This window comes from Talpa occidentalis, unplaced genomic scaffold, assembly GCF_014898055.3.
Source record: "Talpa occidentalis isolate TD23 unplaced genomic scaffold, MPIMG_talOcc4v2.1 talOcc4.6, whole genome shotgun sequence".
NCBI lineage: Eukaryota > Metazoa > Chordata > Mammalia > Eulipotyphla > Talpidae > Talpa > Talpa occidentalis.
The window spans coordinates 52,870,188-52,894,946 of NW_023604972.1; the positions used below are offsets into that span (position 1 = coordinate 52,870,188).

General features: G+C 36.8%; 1 protein-coding gene across 22 annotated transcripts in view; it reads right to left on the reverse strand.

The window, feature by feature from the left end:
* Positions 1-543: 543 nt before the first annotated feature.
* MAPK10 (mitogen-activated protein kinase 10) overlaps positions 544-24,759 on the reverse strand; it is a 438,482-nt gene continuing 414,266 nt past the window's right edge. For 19 of the 22 annotated variants that reach the window (XM_054688437.1, XM_054688436.1, XM_054688435.1 and 16 more), the window contains 3 exons: positions 12,691-12,754; positions 10,561-10,638; positions 544-1,436 (listed from right to left, as the gene is read on the reverse strand). In XM_054688437.1, coding sequence (XP_054544412.1) covers positions 1,294-1,436; positions 10,561-10,638; positions 12,691-12,754 — 285 coding nt within the window. In that variant the 3' untranslated portion in view covers positions 544-1,293. Of the gene's footprint in view, positions 1,442-10,560; positions 10,639-12,690; positions 12,755-24,759 lie in introns of all 22 variants that reach the window. The other 3 variants (XM_054688450.1, XM_054688449.1, XM_054688447.1) reach the window with 2 other exon arrangements.

Consider the following 24,759-nt stretch of genomic DNA (forward strand, 5'->3'; position numbering starts at 1 on the left):
CTTTGGGTATATTTTTATTTTTTGATTATTTAATTTTTTTATTCCAGATGAGGAAAATAATATATCTTCTCTAACTTAAACCTAGGCAGGGTATAGCTCTGGGAAGTAGCACACTCATGGTGAACACAACCCAAAATCTGAAAATCGTTTAAGTAGGCTCATTTTCTGCTAAGGAAATCATATGAAGACAATTCTGCTGTGTCCCCTGGATGGGCCTCTACCTCCAGGTATGTACAAAATGACTTTGCTTCCCCACCTGTCACTTTCTATCCAGTTGTGTCACAATTTATAAATGACAAATGGGGTCTACTCTCTAAATTATGGATGTCGGTGGCTCCTGGTATTTGGGCAATAATCTCCTTTAGATCTTCTTCCACACTGCAACCTACTCTCTAGCCTCTCCTACCCACTCATGTCAGAGAAAAGACCTTGTTTTTTTATTCCCAACTTCTTCTAAGGGCCAAACCATTTAGTACCTCAAAACTGTTACCCCCTCCCGCCCCCCACACTGTACGTAAGCATCACATATGTTCTTTCTACAAATTGGTATACAGGTGCCATTTAATCAGTTCAAATTTGGAAGCTACATCTTCAAGGGTCCGAGAGAGCTCACTCCCCCCATATTTTCCCCCCTTACATGTTTTCTTATAAGACATACAGCTTAATCAATTAACAAACTAAACAGCTTATATACTGGCAATATATTACAGATGGGTTTATGTCAGAGTAATAGATCACATGAAATGGACCATGTGGTACCCCAGTGCATGATGTCTTGGTTGAGCCCTGAGGACACTGACAATAGCATCTCTAAGGAAATAGTGCTGTATAAATACAGACACATGCGGATCTGTATCTACATCCATCTGACTAGGCCATAAGGAGCAGGTAGATGCAAGATAGAGACACACACATGCTGATGGGGCCACTGCACACCTTGTCATGCCATTTGGAAGGGCAATTACAGGTTGCTGGTTTTGCAGCCATTAAAATTACACTTTATGGAAAAGGCTTCTCTAATTGTGTTTGATTTGCTTTCTGTAGTAAGCATCGTTGGAAGAAGATCAAAGCAAGTGCAACTAGAAGTTAAATACACATTTGGCTTAGCTGCAATACAGAACTCTGGAGAAGAAGCAGGCTGAAAGATCTGTTTTAATTTTAGACTTAGATTTTTCTCCCTTGAGGTTTTCTTGTCACTGTGTGTCTGTGTGTGTGTGTGTGCGTGCATGTCTGCGTGTGTGTTCCATCACATCATCTCCTGAAGAACGCTGGGTTTCGCAGGCAGGCGGCTAGTCACCTGCAACAACCCAGGGGTCCTGCCGAGGCTTCCAGGCTGCTGTCAGTGTCAGATGCCAGGGTCTGGTCGGTGGACATGGAGGAGATGTCGTTGACTGACGAGGATGGAGGGAGACTCTCACTGCTGTTCACTGCTGCACCTGTGCTAAGAAAATAAAGACCAACATGACTAAATCTGGAACTGGACTCAAGTGAATATCGCTTGGCAGGCAGGCAGGGATAATGCAATAAGGGTGTCTTGTGTATCATTTGCTTGACAAGGTTTCATTGAACTAACACAGGGCACTATAGTAATTGGTGAAAATCATGGCAAAAATGCAAAATCCCTGTAGCAAGTTATTCACAACTAATGCAGTAGTTCTCAAATCTTGCTCTATCTGAGAATTCATCTGCTATATTCTTTTTTTTTTAATTATGTTAAATTTTTTTAAAGATTTTTTATTTTTTTATTTATACAAGAGCTGGGGTACAGGCCAGATTCACGGGAGGGTGAGAGGATCCACCAGAGACAGAGTGGGGAACAGAACAGGCAGACTGATGAAATATACTGCTGGTGCGACAGGAGAGGTCTGCCTCGCCATGTGGGACCCTCACCTACTGGTATGGAACCCGTGCTGCAGAGGCCACGGACAGCTTCACAGCACTGCGCTCAACTGCCTGCACCACCAGGGGAGGCCCTCATCTGCTACTTTCTTAAATAAACTGAAACCCACTACAAACCCATCAACTCCCATACCTCCAATATCACTATATTTGGTATTAGATAGAGTTAAGACATTTACATTTCTAAATGCTCTCCATAGACCATAGAATTAAAGGTTGAGACCACATGTCTATGGAGAAGACAGGTGAGCAAAAGCCATTTAATGCAATGATCTGAACCCAGATGATTTAATACAGGCATCTTATAAGACAAACACATGGAAGGGTCTGATCTTGGAAATATGGGCTGAGATGCAGTACAGAAATTTGAATTATATGTAGACTACAGCTCTAGAAAAAGGAAGATCTATTAAGTAAATGTTATTACACGGTTATTAATATGACATCACACTTTAAATACATATAGGAAAAGTAGGGCTTTCAATGAATGTCACTTTTGATTGTGTATGTACTTTCCAGCAAGCTTGCTTACCTGGGAATCTACAGATTAAAAAATCGGAATTAGTAACTTAGATCAATTTGCAAAAAATCTTTCATTTATCAATGCAGGAATATTAAGATTTTGAAACTCTGAGAAGAAATTTGCTCAGTAATTACTCAGTAAATATTTACTGAGTTATAATAACTTTGAGAACTCTGAAGGAAAGATGAGTCAGAGACATTGTAACATATAATGAAATCATGATACTACAGAAACAGTCAACTTACTTTTTCTTATCAGATATTCTTTATACTTAAATAATATGGGTGGTAAGTGCACGCTTTATGAAACAGTTTGCATTAGAAGTACTTGCTTTACAATTATTTAATAAGATAAAAGACAAATAATTTTCCCTAAAATTGTATGTTATTTGAATAAATATAGCTTGCAAGATATACTTGGTGAAAAGTAATAAATAGATTAAAACAGTATTACATAGATTTAATAAATCAGAAAAAAATCTAATGAAGTAGTACAATCTAATCTAATGAGTAGTACAATCTCCTTGTTCCTGAAGTAGACATTCTTGCCTGTAGAAAGAATGTGATAAAATTTTGGCAGTATCTGGAGAGGACCTAGACTAAGACATATGCATCCCATGTATATTTAAGTTTTGATCTGTTGAAGATATTTATGTAAATTATGGGAAGATACAGGGAAAAAAATAAAAGATGCACTAATCCTCAAATAATAAGAAATATTAAACTTCTGGTATTTTTTCTAGTTTAATATAATATATTCTTTTATATCCTGATATTTTCATATTCAAAACCTTTAATATCTTAAAAATATCAATACCTCTTAAATGTATCCAGATATTTTAAAACCTCTATTAACTTTTCCTGTAAATCATTGCTCTCATTATAAGTACAAAGTGTAATGTCCAGTTAATCTGGCTTCAATTATTCCAATTTTATTTTAATTATACCCTTTTAGACATGACACAGATCCAGTTCATTTCTTCTTGTGACATATACTAGCAGGCAACCCTTAACACCCTTACAAAACCCCAATGTCCAGCTTTGATATTCCCTCTGATTCTAGATTAAATTATACTAATATCTCATTTCTGTCACAGGTTTTGGTGTCTGATTATTTAGTATCACTATGATGGATGGCTTAGAATGTCTGTAGGTTTTCCACATCCTTATTAGAGATAAAAGATTAAAATTGGACATAGGACTTTAATAAAACTAACAAATCTAACATGCTTTATTTCAACTATAGCAAAATAAACAGTTTGAAAATTTTCAAATAATGTTTTGTTGTAATGCAAATCAAAAAGTGTTTCAAAGTATACTATAATAATTCTGATCTCCTCTTGATAAGCTTTTTCCCTTTTCTGGACTGGAGTTGATTATGTGGACATATTCTGAATGTTACAGTGAGAGCTGAGCACTGATTCAAGCAAGGATCAGATAAGACTTAGCAAAGATAAGACTTTCTTAAGGAAACATAACTTGATTTTTTACAAATGCAAACCCACAATGGCAGCTAGAGAAATTACACAAAGAAGACTGAGAAAATTTTCCCAGAAAAACATTTCAATCTATAAATAATGTTGAATAAAGGCAGAAAAACCAGAGTAGCTTTTAATAAACATTTCATATACAGGGGCTCACAATGCAGGCTATGCTTCTGAAATACATAGCAGTCCTAAAGCACTTATTTTTAATAATCAACACGTTTTCAACATGTTTGGAATATGCTGAGTGTTGTGTATCATAAGTTAGACCCTTATTGACTATAATTTTTGTTTATATGTATATATCTTGTATTGATGTTTTTGTTACTTTTTAAAATTATACTTCTTTAGTTCTCCTGTCTTCAGTAAACTCTACTGTCAAGCATAGAATAAGTACTTAATTTTATAAAACAAGTATTTTTTGTGTGTATTCTTCTAGGTAGGTTCTCTGAGGGAGGCAAATTTCTCCTCTGGCCAGGGATCAAACTTACGCTGCAGTGGTTGGTGATAGCTTGATGGGGCTGAGACTTTAACCCCAGGGAAGTCCCTTCTGTATGATTTCTAAATGTCTTTTTTACTACAGCCCTTTCTGGCTCTACCAGATGATCCTTTCAAGTAAAAAAGCTTTTATAAACCATAAAACCAAAGAAAAATAGAAGGGCCAAGTTGTTAATTCACTGCCAAAGAATTTGTGAAAATCTCATACAAAAATGAACTCAGTTGAATTTGATTTGAATGTCCGCTTGTGCATGGTATATCCTAGTTATGTGATTGGAAGTATCCCTTCCTTCCATATTGCTTCCTGAAAAAGCAGTAGAGCTATGCATTTTAAGAAAATATTTTGCCATCAATAAAGCATTACAGAGATTTATCAATACATATGTCATTAAAAGTAACAGGAAAAAAAAACTGAGTTGTAGTTAAACTGTATTAGCTACTATCAAATTTACTTGAAGAAAATTAAGATTCGTGGAAAGAAGAAACTTATAAAAAATTGAAAAGTTAGCCAAATGATATTCATTATTTCAGGAGAATATGTTGTTTTAATTTTTATTTTTTTTAGATTTGTTTACTTGCACAAGAACCGGGGTACAGGCCAGATGCGTGGGAGGGTGAAAGGATTCACCAGAGACAGAGTGGGGAACAGAACAGGCAGACTGACAAAATACACTGCTGAGGGGAGCAGTGGGCACAACAGGAGAGGTCTGGCACACCATGTGGGACCCTTGCTGGCCAGCTGGGATCGAACTGGCGCTGCAGAGGCTGCCAATAGCTTCACAGCGCGGCGCTCTACTGCCCGAGCCACCAGGGGAGGCCCTGTTCTAATTTTTAAAAGAAAATTACTTTACCAACCCTATCCTCCTCCCCACAAAAGGTAAATACAAAGAATTATGACATATAAGAATTGGGAAAAAAATCACTGAGAAACATTTCCTTTGCTTTCTGTTTGATCTTGTGTCTCAACATGTTTGGAGTTGGGTTTTTTTAATAAAAAACAAATAACATTATTGATCTCTACATGAGTGATTTAGTTGGGAGAACAAACTTCCACGGTGTGAAAAATATGATGGGGGAAAGGTGGTATAGGAATTCACCTGGGGGAGCTTTATCTTCTACTTAGAGATTTTGAAAAATCTTTATCTGCCCTGATACTAAACATCAGTGTCTTGGCAAGTCTTTGCCACTTATGGTAGCTTTACTTTTCAAGTGGAATGGGGCGGGGGTGGATTATACACAGAAATTTTGGATAAGAAGATCGCCTATATTTGCTCTAGCTCTAACATTCTATAACAAATGTTTTTGAAGAAAATGAACTTCTATTCATGAACTGCTATTCCCTCAGCAGTCTTTACAAATCAATTCAGAAAGCAAACAGCACGCTATAGTTGAAAACAAATCACTGTGCAAGTGAAATCAGATAGCAGAAGCAAGTACAATTGCTTATTTAGAAATGCATCTCAAGTTTGGATTCATTTCTTATTGATATACAAAAATTCCATCAATAAATTTCAAATCTGCATATTATTCTGCAAATGCACACTTAGCTTCCTATTTGCATTTTAAAAGCATCACTAAAACATCGGTTTGGGTATTAGGACCATTTTGTCACTGAGAAACTGCATTAACTTATTTTATTCCTTTGCTGCAGGGTACCCACTGTTGCTATGATGGAATATTAAGAGAGTCTGTGTTGTAATATTACTTCATCCCAGCTATTTGTAAAATACAATATGATATGCAAGCATTAATGAGAAAACGTTAACATGAGGAAGAATACAAAAAGCTAAGTTTTCAAGCCTTCTTAGTGATTGCCTTCTCTTTCAAACATATCTTACTGCATATATACACAGACATGTACAGTCTGCATGCATACACATACATGCACACACACAGTATGCCGATAAAAATTTGACAATTGACACTTACAGAGGGAAAACAATGCCCTGATTTTTGGAATCAGCCAATTCCATGTCTTAAATCTTCCATGGCAGATTTCAGGGCACCAATTTGAGATAATAAACTTTTTTTAAGAGAGAAATGCAATGTTGGCACTGAGCTGCCAGAGTCAGTTTCAGCATATGGCAGTTCTATGCCTCTAGCTGATGCATAATAATATAGCTATACAGACATGTCATATATAACACATGATTTCTCAAGTCTAGATTATTTTCCTTTAAAATTGTGCAGTAAAAGTGCCTCCCCTGCTGGCGCAGGCAGTTGAGCGCAGCGCTGTGAAGCTGTTCGCAGCCTCTGCAGTGCTGGTTCGATTCCAGCTGGCGGCGAGGGTCCCACATAGTGCAGAAGACCCCTCCTGTGGTGCCCGCTGCTCCCTTCAGCAGTGTATTTCATCAGTCTGCCTGTTCTGTTCCCTGCTCTGTCTCTGGTGAATCCTCTCACCCTCCCACGCATCTGACCTGTACCCCGGTTCTTTTATAAAAATAAATAAATAAATCTTTTTAAAAAATTGTGCAGTAAAAGATTGATTCTATAATCACTTTTGCTATAAATTGATTGAACCACTCAACTATAGATTAAGGTAGGTGTATAATGTAAATAATTTGTGATTATTACAAGTCGCTGGAAGGGTTAAAGAATGGTTTGGTCTTCTTACATGTAGGTAGAGCCTCCATGGCATATATTAGAGTTAATCATTAACATGCTACGCAGCCTACAAAAAACATTAGGAATACATTCCCCCAAAATGAATAAATCAAATAACCTCCTGAAGCATGAACAAATGCCAACAGCAACAACTCATATATTTGAAACTTGGTTCATTTATCTCCACAGAAATTAATAGGGCAAATGAATATTTACTGGCATAAGAACATACTGAATTGCATACTATGTATTTTTTGAAGATTTATTTATTTATGCAGACAAGAGCTGGGGTACAGGCCAAAGGTGTGAGAGGTGAGAGGATTCACCAGAGACATAGTGGGGAACAGAACAGGCAGATTGACTGAAGTACATTGCTGAGGGGAGCAGCGGGTGAGATAGGAGAGGTCTGCTGTGCCATGTGGGTTGCTCCCTGGCTGGCCGGGGATCAAACTCATGCTGCAGAGGCTGTGGATTGCTTCACAGTGCGGTGCTTAACCCCTTGTGCCACCAGGGAGGCCCCCTGCATTCTATATTAAAGTTACGTTTCTTTCTTGAATTCTCTCTTTACAATAGCACAAAGAAACATTTTTAGGGAGGACCTCATTGGCAATTTTCAAATTAGTGAATATCAAGGCTCAGCATTTAGGCATAAATGGTCACAAAGATGAATATACATGGTCTTTCTTTCCAATGAACTTATAACCAATAAGCAGTAATAAAACAAGAGGTGAAAATTTAAAATGCAGGGACTAGCAGGATCCATAGGAAGAAAAGATCCTATTCTTTGGGACAATGTCAAAAATGTTTGGAAAGATATGAAAAATATTTGGTGGTTGCACTTGATAAGAGAACATTTGCAATCCACGAGGCTGGGTAAGAAAGTGGTAATATAGGACCCTATAAAGGGTACAGTGTGAAAGGGGGAAAACCTGGGGCCTATAAATGTCAGGAAGAAGTCACTGTGCTTAAATTATAAGTGACACAAAGCCATTGAGGGAGCAATGATTAGTTGGATTCTTGACCAAACCTGTTATTTTAAAAGACCAAGTTAGAGACTGACGTCAGAAAGATTACATTGGGAAAACTTCATAGTGTTATTAATGAAAAGAATTGTAGAAATTAAATATAAATCCTCTAACAAGTAAACTTTTTAGGATATAGAAAGTGACTGTCATTGATAATATAAATATGGAATAAAAGACCAATCAGAGGTTTCAGGATAAAAGGCAGAAGAAATAGAGCTGTCATTAGTAGAAATGTAAAAATCTGAATTGGCAGCAATCTCAGTCCTGGCCCAACATTCTGGTTTCATTAAGAACTAGGTTATTTTCATCATTTCTTCTACAATCAACAATTACTGTGCAAACTAGCTTTTGGCTATATTTAACTTAAGTGATTTTTTTCTTTTTTTTGGTGAAAGCTTTGTAGATTTACAACTCATATCCCCCCAAATTCACCCATTTAAAATGCATAATTCAGAGCTTTTCAGTATATTCACAAATGTGTACTATTACAAGAGTCAATTTTAGAATATTTTCATATCAGAAAGAAGCCATTTAACTTTAGCTACTCCCACTGCCCCATGTCTTAAGCTCCACCACAATTAATCTAATTTCTCTATAGTTATACCTATTCTGGACATTTCATAGAAATGGAATCATGTAATACATGATCTGGTTTCTTTCACTGAACATAATGCTTCCAATTGATATCACTGTTTTCCAATATTGTATATGATTCTTCAAATGTACATTACAACTACACTCCAACAACCAAAGTTCCCATAATCCTCCAGCATAGTCCATTGGCCCCCCTCCCCTTTCCTGCCCATACAACATCCCCCACTCTAGTAGACTCAATTCTACAGTCAGATTTCCAGAGTCAGATTTATGGGGTTTGTTTGACTTAATTTTGTCTGTTCCTTTGTTTGGTTTCTCTATAGTCCATATGTGAGTGAAATTATCTGGTAATTGTTTTTCTCTTTCTGAGTTATTTCACTTAGTCTAATCCCTTTTAGTTTAATTTTCCTTGACACACCTGTGTGTGTGCATGCATGTGTACACACACGGAGTGTACATGTCTGTGTATATATTCAGTAAGATATGTTTGAAAGAGAAAGCAATCACTAAGAAGGCTTGAAAACTTAACTTTCTATATATTGACATTTTCTCATTAATGTTTGCATATCATATTGTATTTTACAGATAGCTGGAATGAAGTAATATTACAACACAGACTCTCTTAATATTCCATCATAGTAACAGTGAGTACCTGGCAGCAAAGGAATAAAATAAGTTAATGTAGTTTCTCAGTGACAAAATGGCCCTACTACGCAAACCCATGTTTTAGTGATGCTTTTAAAATGTAAGAAAGTGAAAATCAAAATCAACAAAAAACTATGAACCAGAGACACTTTTAGGGGGGCAGGGGCGGGAGGGGAGGGATTGGGGTCAGAATGGGGGGGCTGCAATTGTATGGGGAATATAACAATAAAATTTATTATCTAATAAAAAAAAATAAAAAATAAATGAAAACATTTTTAAAAATTAAAAAAAAATAAATAAAATGTAAATAGGAAGCTAAGTGTGCATTTGCAGAATAATATGCAGATTTGAAATTTATTGATGGAATTTTTGTAATATCAGTAAGAAATGAATCCAAACTTGAGATGCATTTCTAAATAAGCAATTGTACTTGCTTCTGCTATCTGATTTCACTTGCACAGTGATTTGTTTTCAACTATAACGTGCTGTTTGCTTTCTGAATTGATTTGTAAAGACTGCTGAGGGAATAGCAACCTATGAATAGAAATTAATTTTCTTCCAAAAGCATTTGTTATGGAATGCTAGAGCTAGAACAAATATAGGAGATCCTCTTATGCAAAATTTCCCCGCACCCCACATCTACCTGAGAAGTAAAGCTACCATAAGGGACAAAGACTCATCAAGATAAGGAAGCTTAGTACCAGGATGGGTAACGACTCTTCATTTTTTTTTATAACTGAGTAGTATTCCCTTGTTTAGATATACCATATCTTCTTAATCTACTCATCTGTTTTGGGACACTTAAGTTGTTTTCATAGTTCAGCTTTTGTAAATAGTACTGTATTGAAATCAGAAGAGCACATATCCCTTTGAATGTGTGCCTCTGAATTTTTCTGGTAGGTAACTAGGAATGGTATTGCTGGCTCAAATGGTAGACCTATTTGTACTATTTTGAGGAACTTCCATTTTGTTTTCCATGAAGGCTAGACTAGTCTGCATTCTCACCAGTAGTATACTGGGTCATATTGAATTGGGTCATTCTCACTGGTGGAAGTGATACTTCACTTCGGTTTTGACTTGCATTTCTCTTACGGTACGTGACAATGGGCATTTTTTCATTTGCATGTTGCCTTTGTATTACTTCTTTAAAGAAGAGTCTATTTAACTCTTTTGTCCGTCTTTTGACTGAATTGTTTCTATTTTATTGGCTGTAAACCCTCCTCAAAAAAAAAAAAACAAAAAAAAATGCACAAATACCAATTTATTGGTTATTCACTGAGAGTGAGTACCTGAAGGAGAAGGTTGTCCTTTTACTACACCATTTTTAGTCTTTTCTTCTGAATTCATTACTTCTTTGTAGATAAGTTCTGGAAGAGAATTATCAGTGTTATAAAAAATAATGATCCACAGAGAAAGTGCATTAGTTAGTGACAAATAACATTTTGATAAGGTTGAGTTAAATCATCTCAATAACAATTGAGATTCTTTTACTCCTCTATTTTTACTTCTTTGCAGCAGTACAGAACTTGGCAAAGGAGTTTCTCAATAAAGCATTTGACTAAATATTTGGATAATAGGCTCTTGAATTTTAAAATTTTTCACTGATTTTTTGATGCATTCTAACTTTATCTCTGAAATATTTTAATTTCTCAGTTTTGAACATCCCTTTTTCTTTTATATTCATCCCCTAAGTCACATACATATGCTCATCACTTTAGAATACTACAAATCCTTACAAGAGTTCCATCTGTTTTTCAGACTCAAAACTTGGATTTGTCAAAATAAGCTAGCTTAAAACCCAGCACTAGAAAAATCAAACATTCTTGCTTTGCAAAGACTTATAGTTTATGTAACCATCATCCTTTGCAGGAAGTTTCTTTCTCCAGGTTCAGATGGACCTTAGTCCATCTTCTCAAATGATGCTTATGTCCTATCACTTTTTTACTCAGTAATCCCTACGAGTAACTGCCTTCCTTCCTACCCTTTCTATAATTCAACATCTTTTTTAATTTTTTTTACATGATTTACTGGCTATGCATACTGATTTTCCTATATTCTCCAATATGGTCCTGAGACTAGTACAATCTATTATTTTAAAATACTTTTTGCTTCTTCCTACCCTTTGTTTCTTCTGTGTCCCTTATCTGGTATTTCTCTCTAGTCTTATTTTCCCAAATAACTACAATCAGTTATTTCGAGGCAGTTCTCCCTTTGTTTCATCCCTTTGTTTTCATCCCTTTGTTTCATCCCTTTGCATTTTCCTTTATATTCTTGCTTATTCTGACTTTGCTATGACCTACACTTGGCTTTCTCCTATATTTCTTATTCAACAATGATTTATATTAGTTTACTTCCTCACAATTTTGACATGCCTTTCTGCTTTACTTGGAAAAATTTGCTGAAAATATATATTCATTCCTTTCTTATTTTAAAGGAGAAATAAGCCACGTAGATATATAAATTTTATATATAAATTCACAATTTCCATAAATTCAGTGAATGAATACCTATAACTACATTTTTATTTCTAATGTTTCAAACCATCATTTTAATTTTATCTAGTATATTATAAATTTATGGACAAATATGGAGTGTTTAATTTTGAAAATTTAAGTGAAAGTTTATCCTTTTCTGTGACAAATACTTTGACAATCAGTAATTTTTTTTTTCTTTTTTAGTAGTGGTATTTCTTTCTTTCTTTCTTTTTTTTTTTAAATATTTATTTATTTATTTATATAAGCACTGGGTACAGTCAGAAGCACAGGAGGGTGAGAGAATTCACCAGAGCCAGAGCGGGGAGCAGAACAGGCAGAAAGACCGAAGTACACTGCTGAGGGGAGCAGCGGGCGGCAGGAGAGGTCTGCACGCCATGTGGGACCCTCCTCCAGTGGCCGGGAAGCAGCCGGGGATCGAACCGGCTCTGCAGAGGCTGCAGGCAACTTCTCAACCCAGCGCTCAACCGCTGCGCCACCGGGGAGGCCTGACAATCAGTAGTACTTTAAAAGGCATCAGTAATTAATTTCTTTTATTCTTGAGTAAATGTAAAATTGTTTTTAGTATGAAAGACAGATGAAGTTTTAGGAGCTCTGAAATAGTCCAAAAGGATAGCAATTAGAAAATCATCCGTTATTGGATTATTTTCTATGGCTGTAACATTCTAAGTTAAAAAATGTTTATTTTGCTTGATTGCTGTGAGTGGGACAGTATAATAACCAAACCAAGTAGTATACAATTTATTATATATTTTTATAAATGATTTTCAACCATATAAAGCAAAATTATATTGGCAGTAAATCTCTCAATAGAGTCTTTCCAATGAATTTAATGTATCTATTTTGGAATATTTTAAATGGAAAAACCTTGAAGATAATTTCTGAGTTTCAATAAAGCAAAAAATATACTTTTATTTAAGAAGTCACCTTTCCATTCTTCAATGGTGTGTTCTCTTTCATCCAACTGTTTGTCATATATCTGAGGTGGAGGCTGCAGAATAAAAACAAACAATAAACCTTTGGTAATGACCTGAACATAATTAAACTTTTACAGTGCATAAAGAGTACAATGTGCTTCATTGATTTTAGTCATGATAATAATTGCATATAAACTATGAATAATTGTATTGGTGTAGATAGTAAAATTTCCCTAAAAATGTGTGGACTATTTGTTCATATGCCACTATTTGCAACTGACAAAATAAGGCAGCAAATTCAAATCCTGAGAGCTCACTTCCCAAAGCTGTCTAAGAAACTAATAGCTATGCTTTATTATTTTTAATATTTTAATTAATTAATTTGTCATTGAGGTAATATTGAGACCCCCCCAACCAGGGATTATAACTGGAGTATACCCACCACCAACTTACCCATATTCCACCACCATAGACCATTATGTTTCCTTCCTCTTTTGCGCTTATCTCTGCCCTATCCCCTCCCTACCTTGGTGCTTCAGTTCTGTAATCAGCTATCGAGGGTTAGTTTTTGAGTTTGTCTTTATCTGACTGTTAGTTTAGTTACTTCTATTCCACATATAAAGTATGTGGACACACTTTATGTGACACCATCCAGTCTTTATCTTTCTCCTTCTGATTTATTTTATTTAGCATTATCCATTCATGCTCCATCCGTGTTATAGCAAATGAGTTTATGGTTTTTGATTGCTGAGTAGTGTTCCATTGTGTATATATACACCAAATCTTGATCTACTCATCTGTTCTGGGGCAGTTAGGTTGTGCCCCAGACAGTGTTGCAGTAAGCATAGGAGTGCAAGTTTCCTTTTGAATTAATGTTTTGCAATTTTTTGAGTAGATGCCTGAATGGAATTACTGGATTGAATGGTTGATCCATGTTTAATGTCTTGAGATGCCTCCTTACTGCTTTCTGTAAGGCCTGGACCAGTTTGCAGTCATACCAACAGTGTAGGAAGGTTCCCTTTTCTCCACATCCTCACCAGCATTTGCTGTTTCTGGTCATTTTGATATGGGCCATTCTTACAAGTGCTAAATGGTGTCTCATTATGGTCTTGATTTGCATTTCTCTAATAATAAGTGATCATGAACATTTTTTTCATGTGTCTGTTGGCTGTTTGAATGTAACTAAAATGACAAGACACCCTTCTGAATGGGAGAAAATGTTTGTACATCATACATCTGACAAAGGAATGATATCAATGATATACTAAGAACTCATAAAACTCTACAAAAACAAAACAAATAACCCAATAAAAATGGGCAAAGGAACTAAACAGATACATCTCCATAATAGCCAGTGTTCAAAAAACAATAATACTTAGTCAAGTATTCTTAGTCAAGTACGAGGCCCAGAGGCTGCTATTTCCTCTAATCATTTGCTATATAATAAAACTCTACTAAAACTATTTTAGACTTGTAAAAGTTTTCAACTTTTATATCCTCACTAAAACAGAGTCTTTAATATCTATCAATATACTAATCCTCAGTATACAGGAATGTTTAAAACAAAACCACAGGTATAGGGTATGTGTGTGTGTGTGTGTTTTGAGAAAGAGAGAGAGAGAGAGAGAGATCAATCTTATATTTACATTATTTAGATTTTTCCTCCCTCGGGCAGAAGAAACTGTCAATTGTCTTTGGAATTGGGTGACCTTGAACTTGAGTGCCTTGGTTAGCCCTCTCTGGGAGAAAAGATATGACCAGACCTTCACTCTGACTTATGGAATCAGAATTTATTTTCCCATAAAGAACTCAGATATGGATAAGGGGACATTTTTACAAACAATGCTTTCTAGGAAGGAGACTCCCTAACCTCCATTTTTTCCAATATAGCACCAGGATCGATCTATTGTAACCTCATGCAGCTCCCACACAGACCAAGTAACAAGGAGAGAAACGATCTCTGTGAAAAAAAAAAAAAAATTATCATCGGGTTAAGAGAAAGACTGAGAAGCTACACTGGATGGCAATGGATTGAATGAAAAATGAATATAATTTCTTGTGCTGTGAGAAAGGGAACCCTAGAATTTATCATGACCCACACACCATAAGCACCAGTTTTTTTTTTTTAAATCTAGACTCCAAAGAGTTCACATGACTCAACAAAAACAAAGTAAACCATCCAGTCAAAAAATGGGCAGAAAGGGCCTCCCCTAGTGGTGCAGGTGGTTGAGCGCAGCGCTGTGAACCTGTCCACAGCCTCTGCAGCACCGGTTCAATCCCAGCTGGCTGGCGAGGGTCCCACATGGCGTGGCAGACCTCTCTTGTCTCGCCCACTGCTCCCCTCAGCAGTGTATTTCAGTCAGTCTGCCTGTTCTCTTCCCGACTCTGTCTCTGGTGAAACCTCTCACCCTCTCGTGAATCTGGCCTGTACCCTGGTTCTTGTGTAAATAAATTAAAAAAATAAATCTTAAAAAAAAAAAGGGCAGAAGAGATAAAAAAGACACTTCTCCAAAGAGGAATTGTAAATGGCCAGCAGGTATATGAAAAAAAGTTCAACATCACTCACAATTGGGAAATGCAAATCAAAAACACAAGATACCACCTTACTCAGTGACGATGGCACATATTAAAAAAACGGGCATCAACAAATGTTGGCAAGGATGTGGAAAAAAAGGAACTCTCCTACACAGCTGGTGGGAATGCAAACTGGTCCAACCACTATGGAAAGCTGTATGGAGGTTGCTCAAACTATTAAAATGGAGCTACCATGTGACCCAGCAATTGCAATCCTAGGAATCTACCTAAAGGACAAAAAAGCTTAATTGAAAAGGATACCTACACCCCTATTTTTACTATATATGGAAACAACCCAAATGCCCCAAAATAGGTGACTAGACTAAGAAAATGTGGGATATATACACAATGGAATACTATTCAACAATCAAGAAAGATACATTCATGCCATTTGCAGCAACATGAATGGAGCTGGAAGGGATTATTATCAGTGAAAAAAAGCCAAAAAGCTGGGCCTCCCCGGTGGCACAGCCGTTGAACGCTGGTTTGAGGAGCTGCCAGCAGCCTCTGCAGCGCTGGTTCGATCCCCGGCTGCCAGCTGAGGGTCCCACATGGCGTGCAGACCCCTCCTGCCGCCCACTGCTCCCCTCAGCAGTGTACTTCGTCAGTCTGCCTGTTCTGCTCTCCCCTCTGGCTCTGGTGAATCCTCTCACCCTCCCGCGCTTCTGACTGTACCCAGTGCTTGTATAAATAAATTCTTTAAAAAAAAAAAAAAGAAAAAAGCCAAAAGGAAAAGGAAAATATCAGATGTTTTCACTTATAGGAGGAATATAGGGGAGCCAAATAAGGGATCAGGTAAAAAATAATAACAATAATAATGAAAAATTAGCAGGCATTTATAAATCAGATACATTCTGCAATGAAGAGGGGGTGGTTTCACCGGTGAATTGGTGGTGAGAATTTTACAGGGACTACACCTGAGAGGAGAAAGTATACATTGTATAAAAATGAACAATCATGTAAAAAAAGCATATATATATATATAGATTATATATATGCTTTTATATATATATATATATATATATATAAAATCTAGAGTCCCACAGTAAGAGTGATTCAAGCATATTAACACAACTTTCTCAAACTTGCTGTTGTAATCAGGTTTTGGACAAGATCTTCAGAGACAACTTTGACTTCTGTGGGGGGTTTCAGACCTAGGAGCAGCACCCTAGTGCCACAGAAGCTCTTCTTTGCTGCATTCAGAATCTCTGACAGATATGCCTAGGCCTGCTACGCTGGGGTGGCCTTACATGCTGCAAAGGTAGCTAGATGTGAAAATACAAGACTTTTCCTAGTTATGGTGGGACAATTACCATAATACTGCAACCAGACATTCCTTCCACATCCATGATTGTTACTGGAGTAGAGCCTTTCAGCCAGCCAAGTGGTTCAGTGGCTGACTGTCTCGATTCAGAGATCTCAGAAAATGAGACCCCTGCCCGACCCCAGAACAGCAGTGAGAACACAGAAATAAAGAAATATAAGGTATCTGTGCTGATACCTGACTTCTACCCCAAAATCTAAAGGACTCTTGAAACCTAAGAATAATACAATTTAATGAGTGACTAAATAATTTAAAAAACTGTGAAAGCATCATCTAAGTAAGCTAATACAAGCGAAACTCTGGTTATGTAAAGCCATTTTGTCAGGCAGCAGGTTTCCTTCTTCACCTCTTACTGAGCATGTGTATGATGCTGTGGTGAGGTCCCTGCTAATTGGGCTTGTCTGGGCCCCCTGCCATTCTCAATGTGCACAGCTCTCAGAGACCCCCAGTGCTCTGTGCATTGCCAGAGCCTCTTTCTTCTAACAATTGACTCAGCTCAGAATCTTGTGTGGTTGGCTTCTCCATGTAGTGGATTTTTCCATTCAAGTTTTAAAATTGAACATGACTCAAGAGTACAGTTCTTGCCAAAGTTCCTAAATGCCATTTTCTCTTTGCAACAAAACTATTTTGAGAAAGGTTTTCTTTGGAGTTTCATCAAACAGCTGTTGCTGATGTCTAAAACACAGAGTACATAGACTTTAACCACAAACACTATGAAGAAAGAAAGCAAAGTACTGAGTCCAAGAATTTTCCTTTCAATAAATCAAATGAGCTGCTTTAAACACATTCACATTATAGTTGTGGTTGAAGGGCTAGATGTGCAGATTTTGTTGTTTTTTTTTTTTAAAAAAGATTTATTTATTTATGCCTACAAGAACTGCAGTACAGGCCAGAAAGGGGGGCTGGGGGTAAAAGGATTCGCCAGAGACAGAGTGAGAAACAGAACAGGCAGATTGACTAAAATACACTGCTGAGGGGAGCAGCAGGCAAGTCAGGAGAGGTCTGCTGCACCATGTGGGTCACCTCCGTGGCCGGGGATCAAGCTCTTGCTGCAGTGGCTGCAGATAGCTTCATAGGTTGCATCTTAACCGCTTGCACCACCAGCGAGGCCCCAGATTTTGTTGTTTTCTAAGATGGGATATAGTCTCACTACAGTGGAAGGGTATATTCAAGTAAAGATATCTTCTATACATAACAATACGAAAGTAACTGACGACTAATAATCAAAAGAGAGTAATATCATGTTCAAACACACACATCTGTGTCTGGGAATAAAAGTTTAGCATGAGGTGATCCTTGAAGGGCCTTCCTTCATCTGCTAAAGAGAAGCTGTTGTTCCACTGCTCTGTTTTTAAGCCAGAAGGATTTTCTGTGTCAGATAACTATCTAAATAAAAAAGAACCAAGAAATAGGAATAAAGAGAACTGCCCAAGAGATGTTCGTGGAGAAAGTTTAATAGATTACAGTCACTGCAGATATGAGTAAATTAAGAATGAGAAGAAACTGAGGACAATATATGAAGAGTTGCTGAGGCTGGTGATTTACTTGCATGCCTTTGAATACTCTTCAAAAGACTGAACATTCTCTTTGTATTATTTCATTTTGTGGTGGAATTTTTATTTTAATATATTTATGTAAATCTATATCTCTCTCTATATATAATTGAGATAAAATTGGCTTACATTATTGCTGATATTTTGGAAATAAAGGATTCTCCCCCTAACGTATCACCCCCTTAGTGCACCCACCACCAAATCACCCCTAGTCCCCACAGTTCTCTCTTCCCTTTGATCTCACCCTTTCCTCTTCTCACCCCTCCCTTATCTCACTCCTCCATATTTTCACCTTGCTTCTTGAAGTACATGATGTATGGGATGTTGCAAGATAAAAGATGAAGGAGAAAACAATGATGCCAGGCCAAAGACATACAGCCTAGAAAACAGAATGGTGGTGACGATGGTGTAGCTATGTGTGTTTCTCTGTTTGTGTCCACACACACTCAGAAAGAACTAGAAGAGGCAGTTAGTGATAATAAAGCATGACTTATGTAGTCAAAAGTGACAACAGCTGTGCCTGGAAAAGAGATGGATCAGGCAAAGACTAGACTGAGGATGGTCTTGAGTATCATGAGATGAAGCAAAGACTTCCTCCCAAAGGGGAGAAGAAACCATTGAAGAATCTGAGAAAACAGCATGGCTAGATCTATGAGTGGATTGAAGAACTGAAAGCAGAAAGACCAGTTAGGTATCTATTGCATGATCTAAGAAAACTATTAAAAGGCTTGGCTTGGGCCTCCATGGTGGCGCAGTGGGTTGAGCGCAATGGGTTGAGCACAGTGCTGTGAAGATGTCTGCAGCCTCTGCAGCCCAGGTTCAATTCCCAGCCAGCCAGGGAGATACCCACATGGCGCGGCAGACCTCTCCTGTCTCACCCGTTGCTCTCCTCAACAGTGTCTTCAGTCAGTCTTCCTGTTCTGCTCCCCACTCTCTCTGGTGAATCCTCTTTCCTTCCCACGCCTCTGGCCTGTACCCCAGCTCTTGTATAAATAAAATAAATCTTAAAAAAAAAATAAAAGGCCTGGCGCAACTGGGGTGGACAGAAGACACAGATTCAATAACAACTAAGACATATTATTAAGTACAATTGGTAAGTTTAGGTTCTTATTGAATGTGTGCTATGGTAAAGAGAATGACTCACAGGTTTCTAGGCTGTTTAATGAAGCAATGACGGTACTGGTAAAGCCATGCAGAAAGCAGAATGTACAGTGGATGTAAGATTGGTAGAGGAGGGAGCCAATGCGCTAATGTGGGCTTTACTTGAGAATTAAATATATGATCTGATATTCGCAGTAATGTTGAGTGAGAGGTATAGATTTGAGATTATTAGCAAGAATTGTTTGCTGAAATCATGACAATGATGAGGTCAACCACGGAGGAAAAAGTCAAAGTGAACTGCTGTCAGACACCAAGTTCTAAAGATCAATAGAAGAAAAGTCTACTAGGAACCAAAACAAGGAGGGGGAAAGGTGGAAGGAAGAGGAAAAATAAGATTTAGGAAAATTACATGGAGAATGAGGATATTATAATGTTATAAAGTCAAGTGATCAGAGAATTTTTTTAAAAGGAAGTAATTGGTAGTTTTGTATAAATGAAACAATGAATAATTCAGCTTTCAAGGAACCATAAAGCTTCAATTACAAGTATGCCTTTCAATGCCATAAATTTTTCCAAATATCAAAATTGCCACCATGTCCCAAAATATCCAGATGTATCCTAGGTGAGGGAACACTGAGATAGCACTCCAAAATTCAGAATGATCTAGAAGAAATAGCCTCAGCACCAATATGGATAGTACATACAAATAAAACAAAAAGGAACGGCAGACCAATTGTAACTGAAAAAAACAAATAGTTAAAATGCTCTCAAATCTGCTTACCCATCATCTTGGAGGGCTTAATAAAAAATGAACCCTGGTCTCTACCTAATTAAGGAAAATCCATTTTTTTCCCTTAAGACTTTATAATTTAGACTCTTTATATGTGACCTAATAATCCTCAGAACAGGAAACTAAAGATTCAAAGAAATTCTTTTTATATATCTTCAAGTCACACTGCTAATTAGTAATAGCACTTTGACTAATACCCATTTTAAAGAACAATGCAAAGCAAATAGCAATTGTACTGGATCCAAAAGAAGGGATAAGAAAACAGTATTTAAAGTAAACATCTTTGTAAAATAAGAAGTAGAAGCATAAGTCACTAGGGTGATCATGTGTCCCAATTTGCCCCAAACAGTCTCAGTTTGTGCTTGTTGTCCTTGTAGTTATTACTAGCTCCATCCCTTCACACTCCCAAATGTCCTGGCTTATAGGATAATTATGTATGTTACATAACAATGTTGGAACATGGAGCTTCAGATATCTCAGGTATATAGTAAGAGAGGATGGAGAAAATAACAAAACTGCAACATTTATTTTTTACCAAGAAGGTCTTAGCAATTGCAGCTGTAGGTTTTGCTGCTCTTCAGACATTATGTCAGCATTTCCTTCCGTTTTCTGCATCTTTAGAAATGCAATATTCAGCTATAAAATGTGGCTTTTGCTAGCAAGTACATATGAGAGTACAAGTCTACATAATAAAATTGGGATTGAGGAATATCAATTCTGTCGGGATTTTCTTTAGTCCTTGTTGCTAGATATGATTTCTTGCTGAAGAAATCTTAAATGGCATTTATTCAAATGCTTAATTGATTCATCCAAAGTACAAATTGCTCTCTTGTGACATTTTATATGTTTAAATAACAATTCTTCTTTGAATAAGATGTGTAAATTTATTCTTTCATTATCTTCAAGATAACTCTTTTTTAAACAGCAATATAGAATGTTAGTGATTGGAAAGGAGTTTAGAGATTATCTAATGTCATTGTTCAATTTTCAAATGAGAATTAAAAAATTCAGAAGGCATAAGTGATTTCTTCATGATCATAGAGTTAATTAATGCCAGAGTTAGGGGTAAAACATATGGACTCTCATAGGAAAAGATGTAATGAAGGAATTCTTTGGGGTTGAAGAAATGCTAAATTGAGTAATTCAACACTTATGGAAGATTTTCATTAATGACAAACTGGAGCCTGCCACTCTAATTTCTGTTCCAATTTTCTGTTACTCTACACATGTAGCTAAATCTGGCAACTATCACTAACCAGTCAACACGTATATTCCTGAATGCTTTTTGTCAAAATATTTCAGACAACATCAGGATATCCACACATATGAATCTTGTGAGATGAAAAACAAACATGAGACAATTAAGTTGTAGGAATCTGTCCCTTTTATATATCTCTCAGCCCTGAATTAACATTTTTTCCCCTATCAGTCATGTTCTGAACCATATGACAGTCATAAGGTTGATGGTGTTTGTTTTCTGCTTCTTTTGTCCTAATTAAGCACAAAATGTGGTTTTGTTCCAGATTTTTTTCTCTCTGTATTTTGCTGCCTTGCAGAAAATATCAATGCAAGCTTTAAATAGACTTGTCTTTCCATTGGTTCATTCTCTATTAAGCCAGTAGCTGGATAAAAGAAAATATTACATCCTATTGAAATGTGCTTTGTTTTTCCTTACTAACCTTAGCAGTTTGAAGACTGCCAAAATATGCAATCTTTAATATGTAATATATCAGACTTCCACAAAGACAGGCAAATTTTAAAACAATATCAGAAAACTCACTTAAAGAAATATACAAAATTTGGTTTTATATTACCTTGAACCCATACATATCCATACATATAGAATGTTTCCAAATATGTTTAAATTTTTTTTATTAATAGGACTTTTTAAATATTTAACTTCCTGATTAGAAGACAGTGCATTTAGATTTTTTTTTCTATAGCACTAAATATGTACTTTCATATTTACTTTTATTTTTTGGGTAATGATATTTAGTATTAACTATTTTTTTGAAAACTTTATGTTCTCTATAGAATCAAGAATATTTCATTTGGAGTTCAATATTTGATTAACAAATAATGTTACCAATAATAATGGACCAAATTAATAAAATATAATAGCAATATTATAATTATCAAAATAATTGACTATTTATGATTATTTTCCAGAGTTATTTAGTTTATGAGTCTACCATGCAATAAACAATGACTTGGTTCCCAAGCATCAAAATTTTCACATTGGGCCTCCCTGGTGGCACAAGGCATTAAGACACAGCCTGTGAAGCTGTCCGCTGCCTCTGCAACATGAATTTGATCCCTGCCTGGCCAGGGAGCAACCCACATGGTGCAGCAGACCTCTCCTGACTTGCCCGCTGCTCCTCTCAGCAGTGTACTTCAGCCAATCTGCCTGATCTGTTCCCCACTCTGTCTCTGGTGAATCCTCTCACCCCCCACACACACCCCTCTGACCTGTACCCCAGCTCTTGTATGCATAAATAAACAGATAAATAAATCTTCAAAAAAAATTTTTCACTGCCTTCTAAACTCAGACAAAGGGCAACTTGTTTTTTGTTTTGCTTTTTAAATAGTATCTTGTAATGCTCTATCAGTTGGTTTTTAAAAATCATGTAGGCAAGTATTAGGAACTTTGTACTCTTGACTAGAAATTGAACAGTGCAATATTCAGACGAAGACAAGTCCTTGAAAAATCTGAAGACCTGAAAGTGTTCCCCAATGGAAGACAAAAGGTTAATAAAATCTATCTTTGGAGACTAAGCTGATTAATTTTTCTTTCCAGAGTTGTCTTGCATGGGACACCAAGCAGGGCCCGAGAGAGGGATTCCTGTGCAAGTGATTATTTGAAGAAGTGCTCTCAGCAGCATACTGTAAGGCGGGGAAGGAGGACAGAGAGGGAGGCATGAACAGCAGGACTGCTTAACAAGAACTGCTTCTATGCAGACCAGGCCATATAAGGAGTAAGTGCAAGGTAAGAAATGAGGACTTCAATGAAATAGCTGCTTTAAGATGTGTCTGGGGTGGGAGAGTAGGGAGGGTGGGCTTGAAGTACTGATAAGCTTTGGCAATTTGGATATGAAGGGGCTGAGGGAAGAGTATAGAATAACTCTTAGGGGTTAGGTTCAATCATATGAATGGAAAGTAGTGCTATGGATTGAAAGGGCAATGAGGAGGTAGAGAAATTGAAGAAGAGGGGAAGGAGAAAATGGAAAAGGTATATTTCACGTTTATTTTGAGTTGTCAATTTAAATTCCAATGACTGTTACGGAGACTTATATAGCACAATGTATGGGTTTGATAGTCACTTGTGATAATTAAGAATAATCTTGTGGTCAAAGCAGAAAAGAAATTAGGGGTAGAGGAGAGAATTCACAATCTACAATTCTAAGAGAAAACAACTCTGACAGCATTGGAGACTGGAGAACAGGAGAGGCCCGATCACAGCATTTATTTATTTATTTATTTATTTATTTATTTATTTATTTATTTATTTTTTAAAGATTATTTATTTATACAAGCACTGGGTACAGTCAGAAGCGCGGGAGGGTGAGAGAATTCACCAGAGCCAGAGCGGGGAGCAGAGCAGGCAGAAGGACTGAAGTACACTGCTGAGGGGAGCAGTAGGCGTGGCAGGAGAGGTCTGCGCACCATGTAGGACCCTCACTGGCAGCCGGGGATCAAACAGGTGCTGCAGAGGCTGTGGGCAGTTTTGCAACCCAGGGCTCAACTGCTGCACCACCAGGGGAGGCCCCCAATCACAGCATTCAAAGGGGAATGTTGTCAGGGAGAAAGACAAGGTGACAAGATGCCTATTTTCTTTGGACTTGGATCTATTAGTTCACTACTGATCTTAGAGAAAGCAGTTTCAATTTGAAAACTGAACTGAAGTAATTGTGAGTAGACAAAGACTAATTTTTATAGTAACTTGGCTATACACATCAAAGCCACTTCCATGTTCACAAGAATTTCCATTTTAAAGATTTAGTAGTAAAATATTGGTTATGATTCTTTGTTCTCTAAAATGATGTTGGCTGGAGTATGTTTATTTGTATAATCAACAGTGAAAGCTAAAAAACAGGGAGCATACAGGAAAAGACTAGACCCACACATGGAAAAGAAAGACCATAAACAAAAAATACTATATCCTTGGTTTCCTCAGACATTGTATAACTGACTTTATCAAAGTATTATCACTTTCCTCCTAATCATCTATATCATTCTAGCCTTATTCATCAAAGTTGATTTTCATATATCATCTCATTTAGTCCTTACAGTAACACTCATCTTCTGGAAGAAGCACAAGGAGATTCCAATGCCTGTTGTTAAGTGGTGGAGATAGCATTTTAATCCAATTATAATCTAATTATAAAATCCATGATCTTTGCATTATATCTCATAATACAATTCCTGTTAATACAACCTGTTGAAATAAATGCATCTGAAGGTTTTCTTAAGCAAACAAAGCAACAGAGAACAGCAAGGAGGGGGGAGTTAATACAGTGTCTAGATGAAGGGATCCTCAAAATGCTATTAATTAGTATCACTGATACAAATTTCCATGTGCACCCAATAGAGGGACTGGGAGGTGCACTGTATTGTGATGCTGCCACCTTGTGGCTGTGAAAAAAAAAGCAAATATTAAGTAAAAGGTGCTTGAGCCAGAATTCACGTTTTCATCAATGCTATTATCCAGTGCTTCTCAACTACTCATCTGGGAGCTTT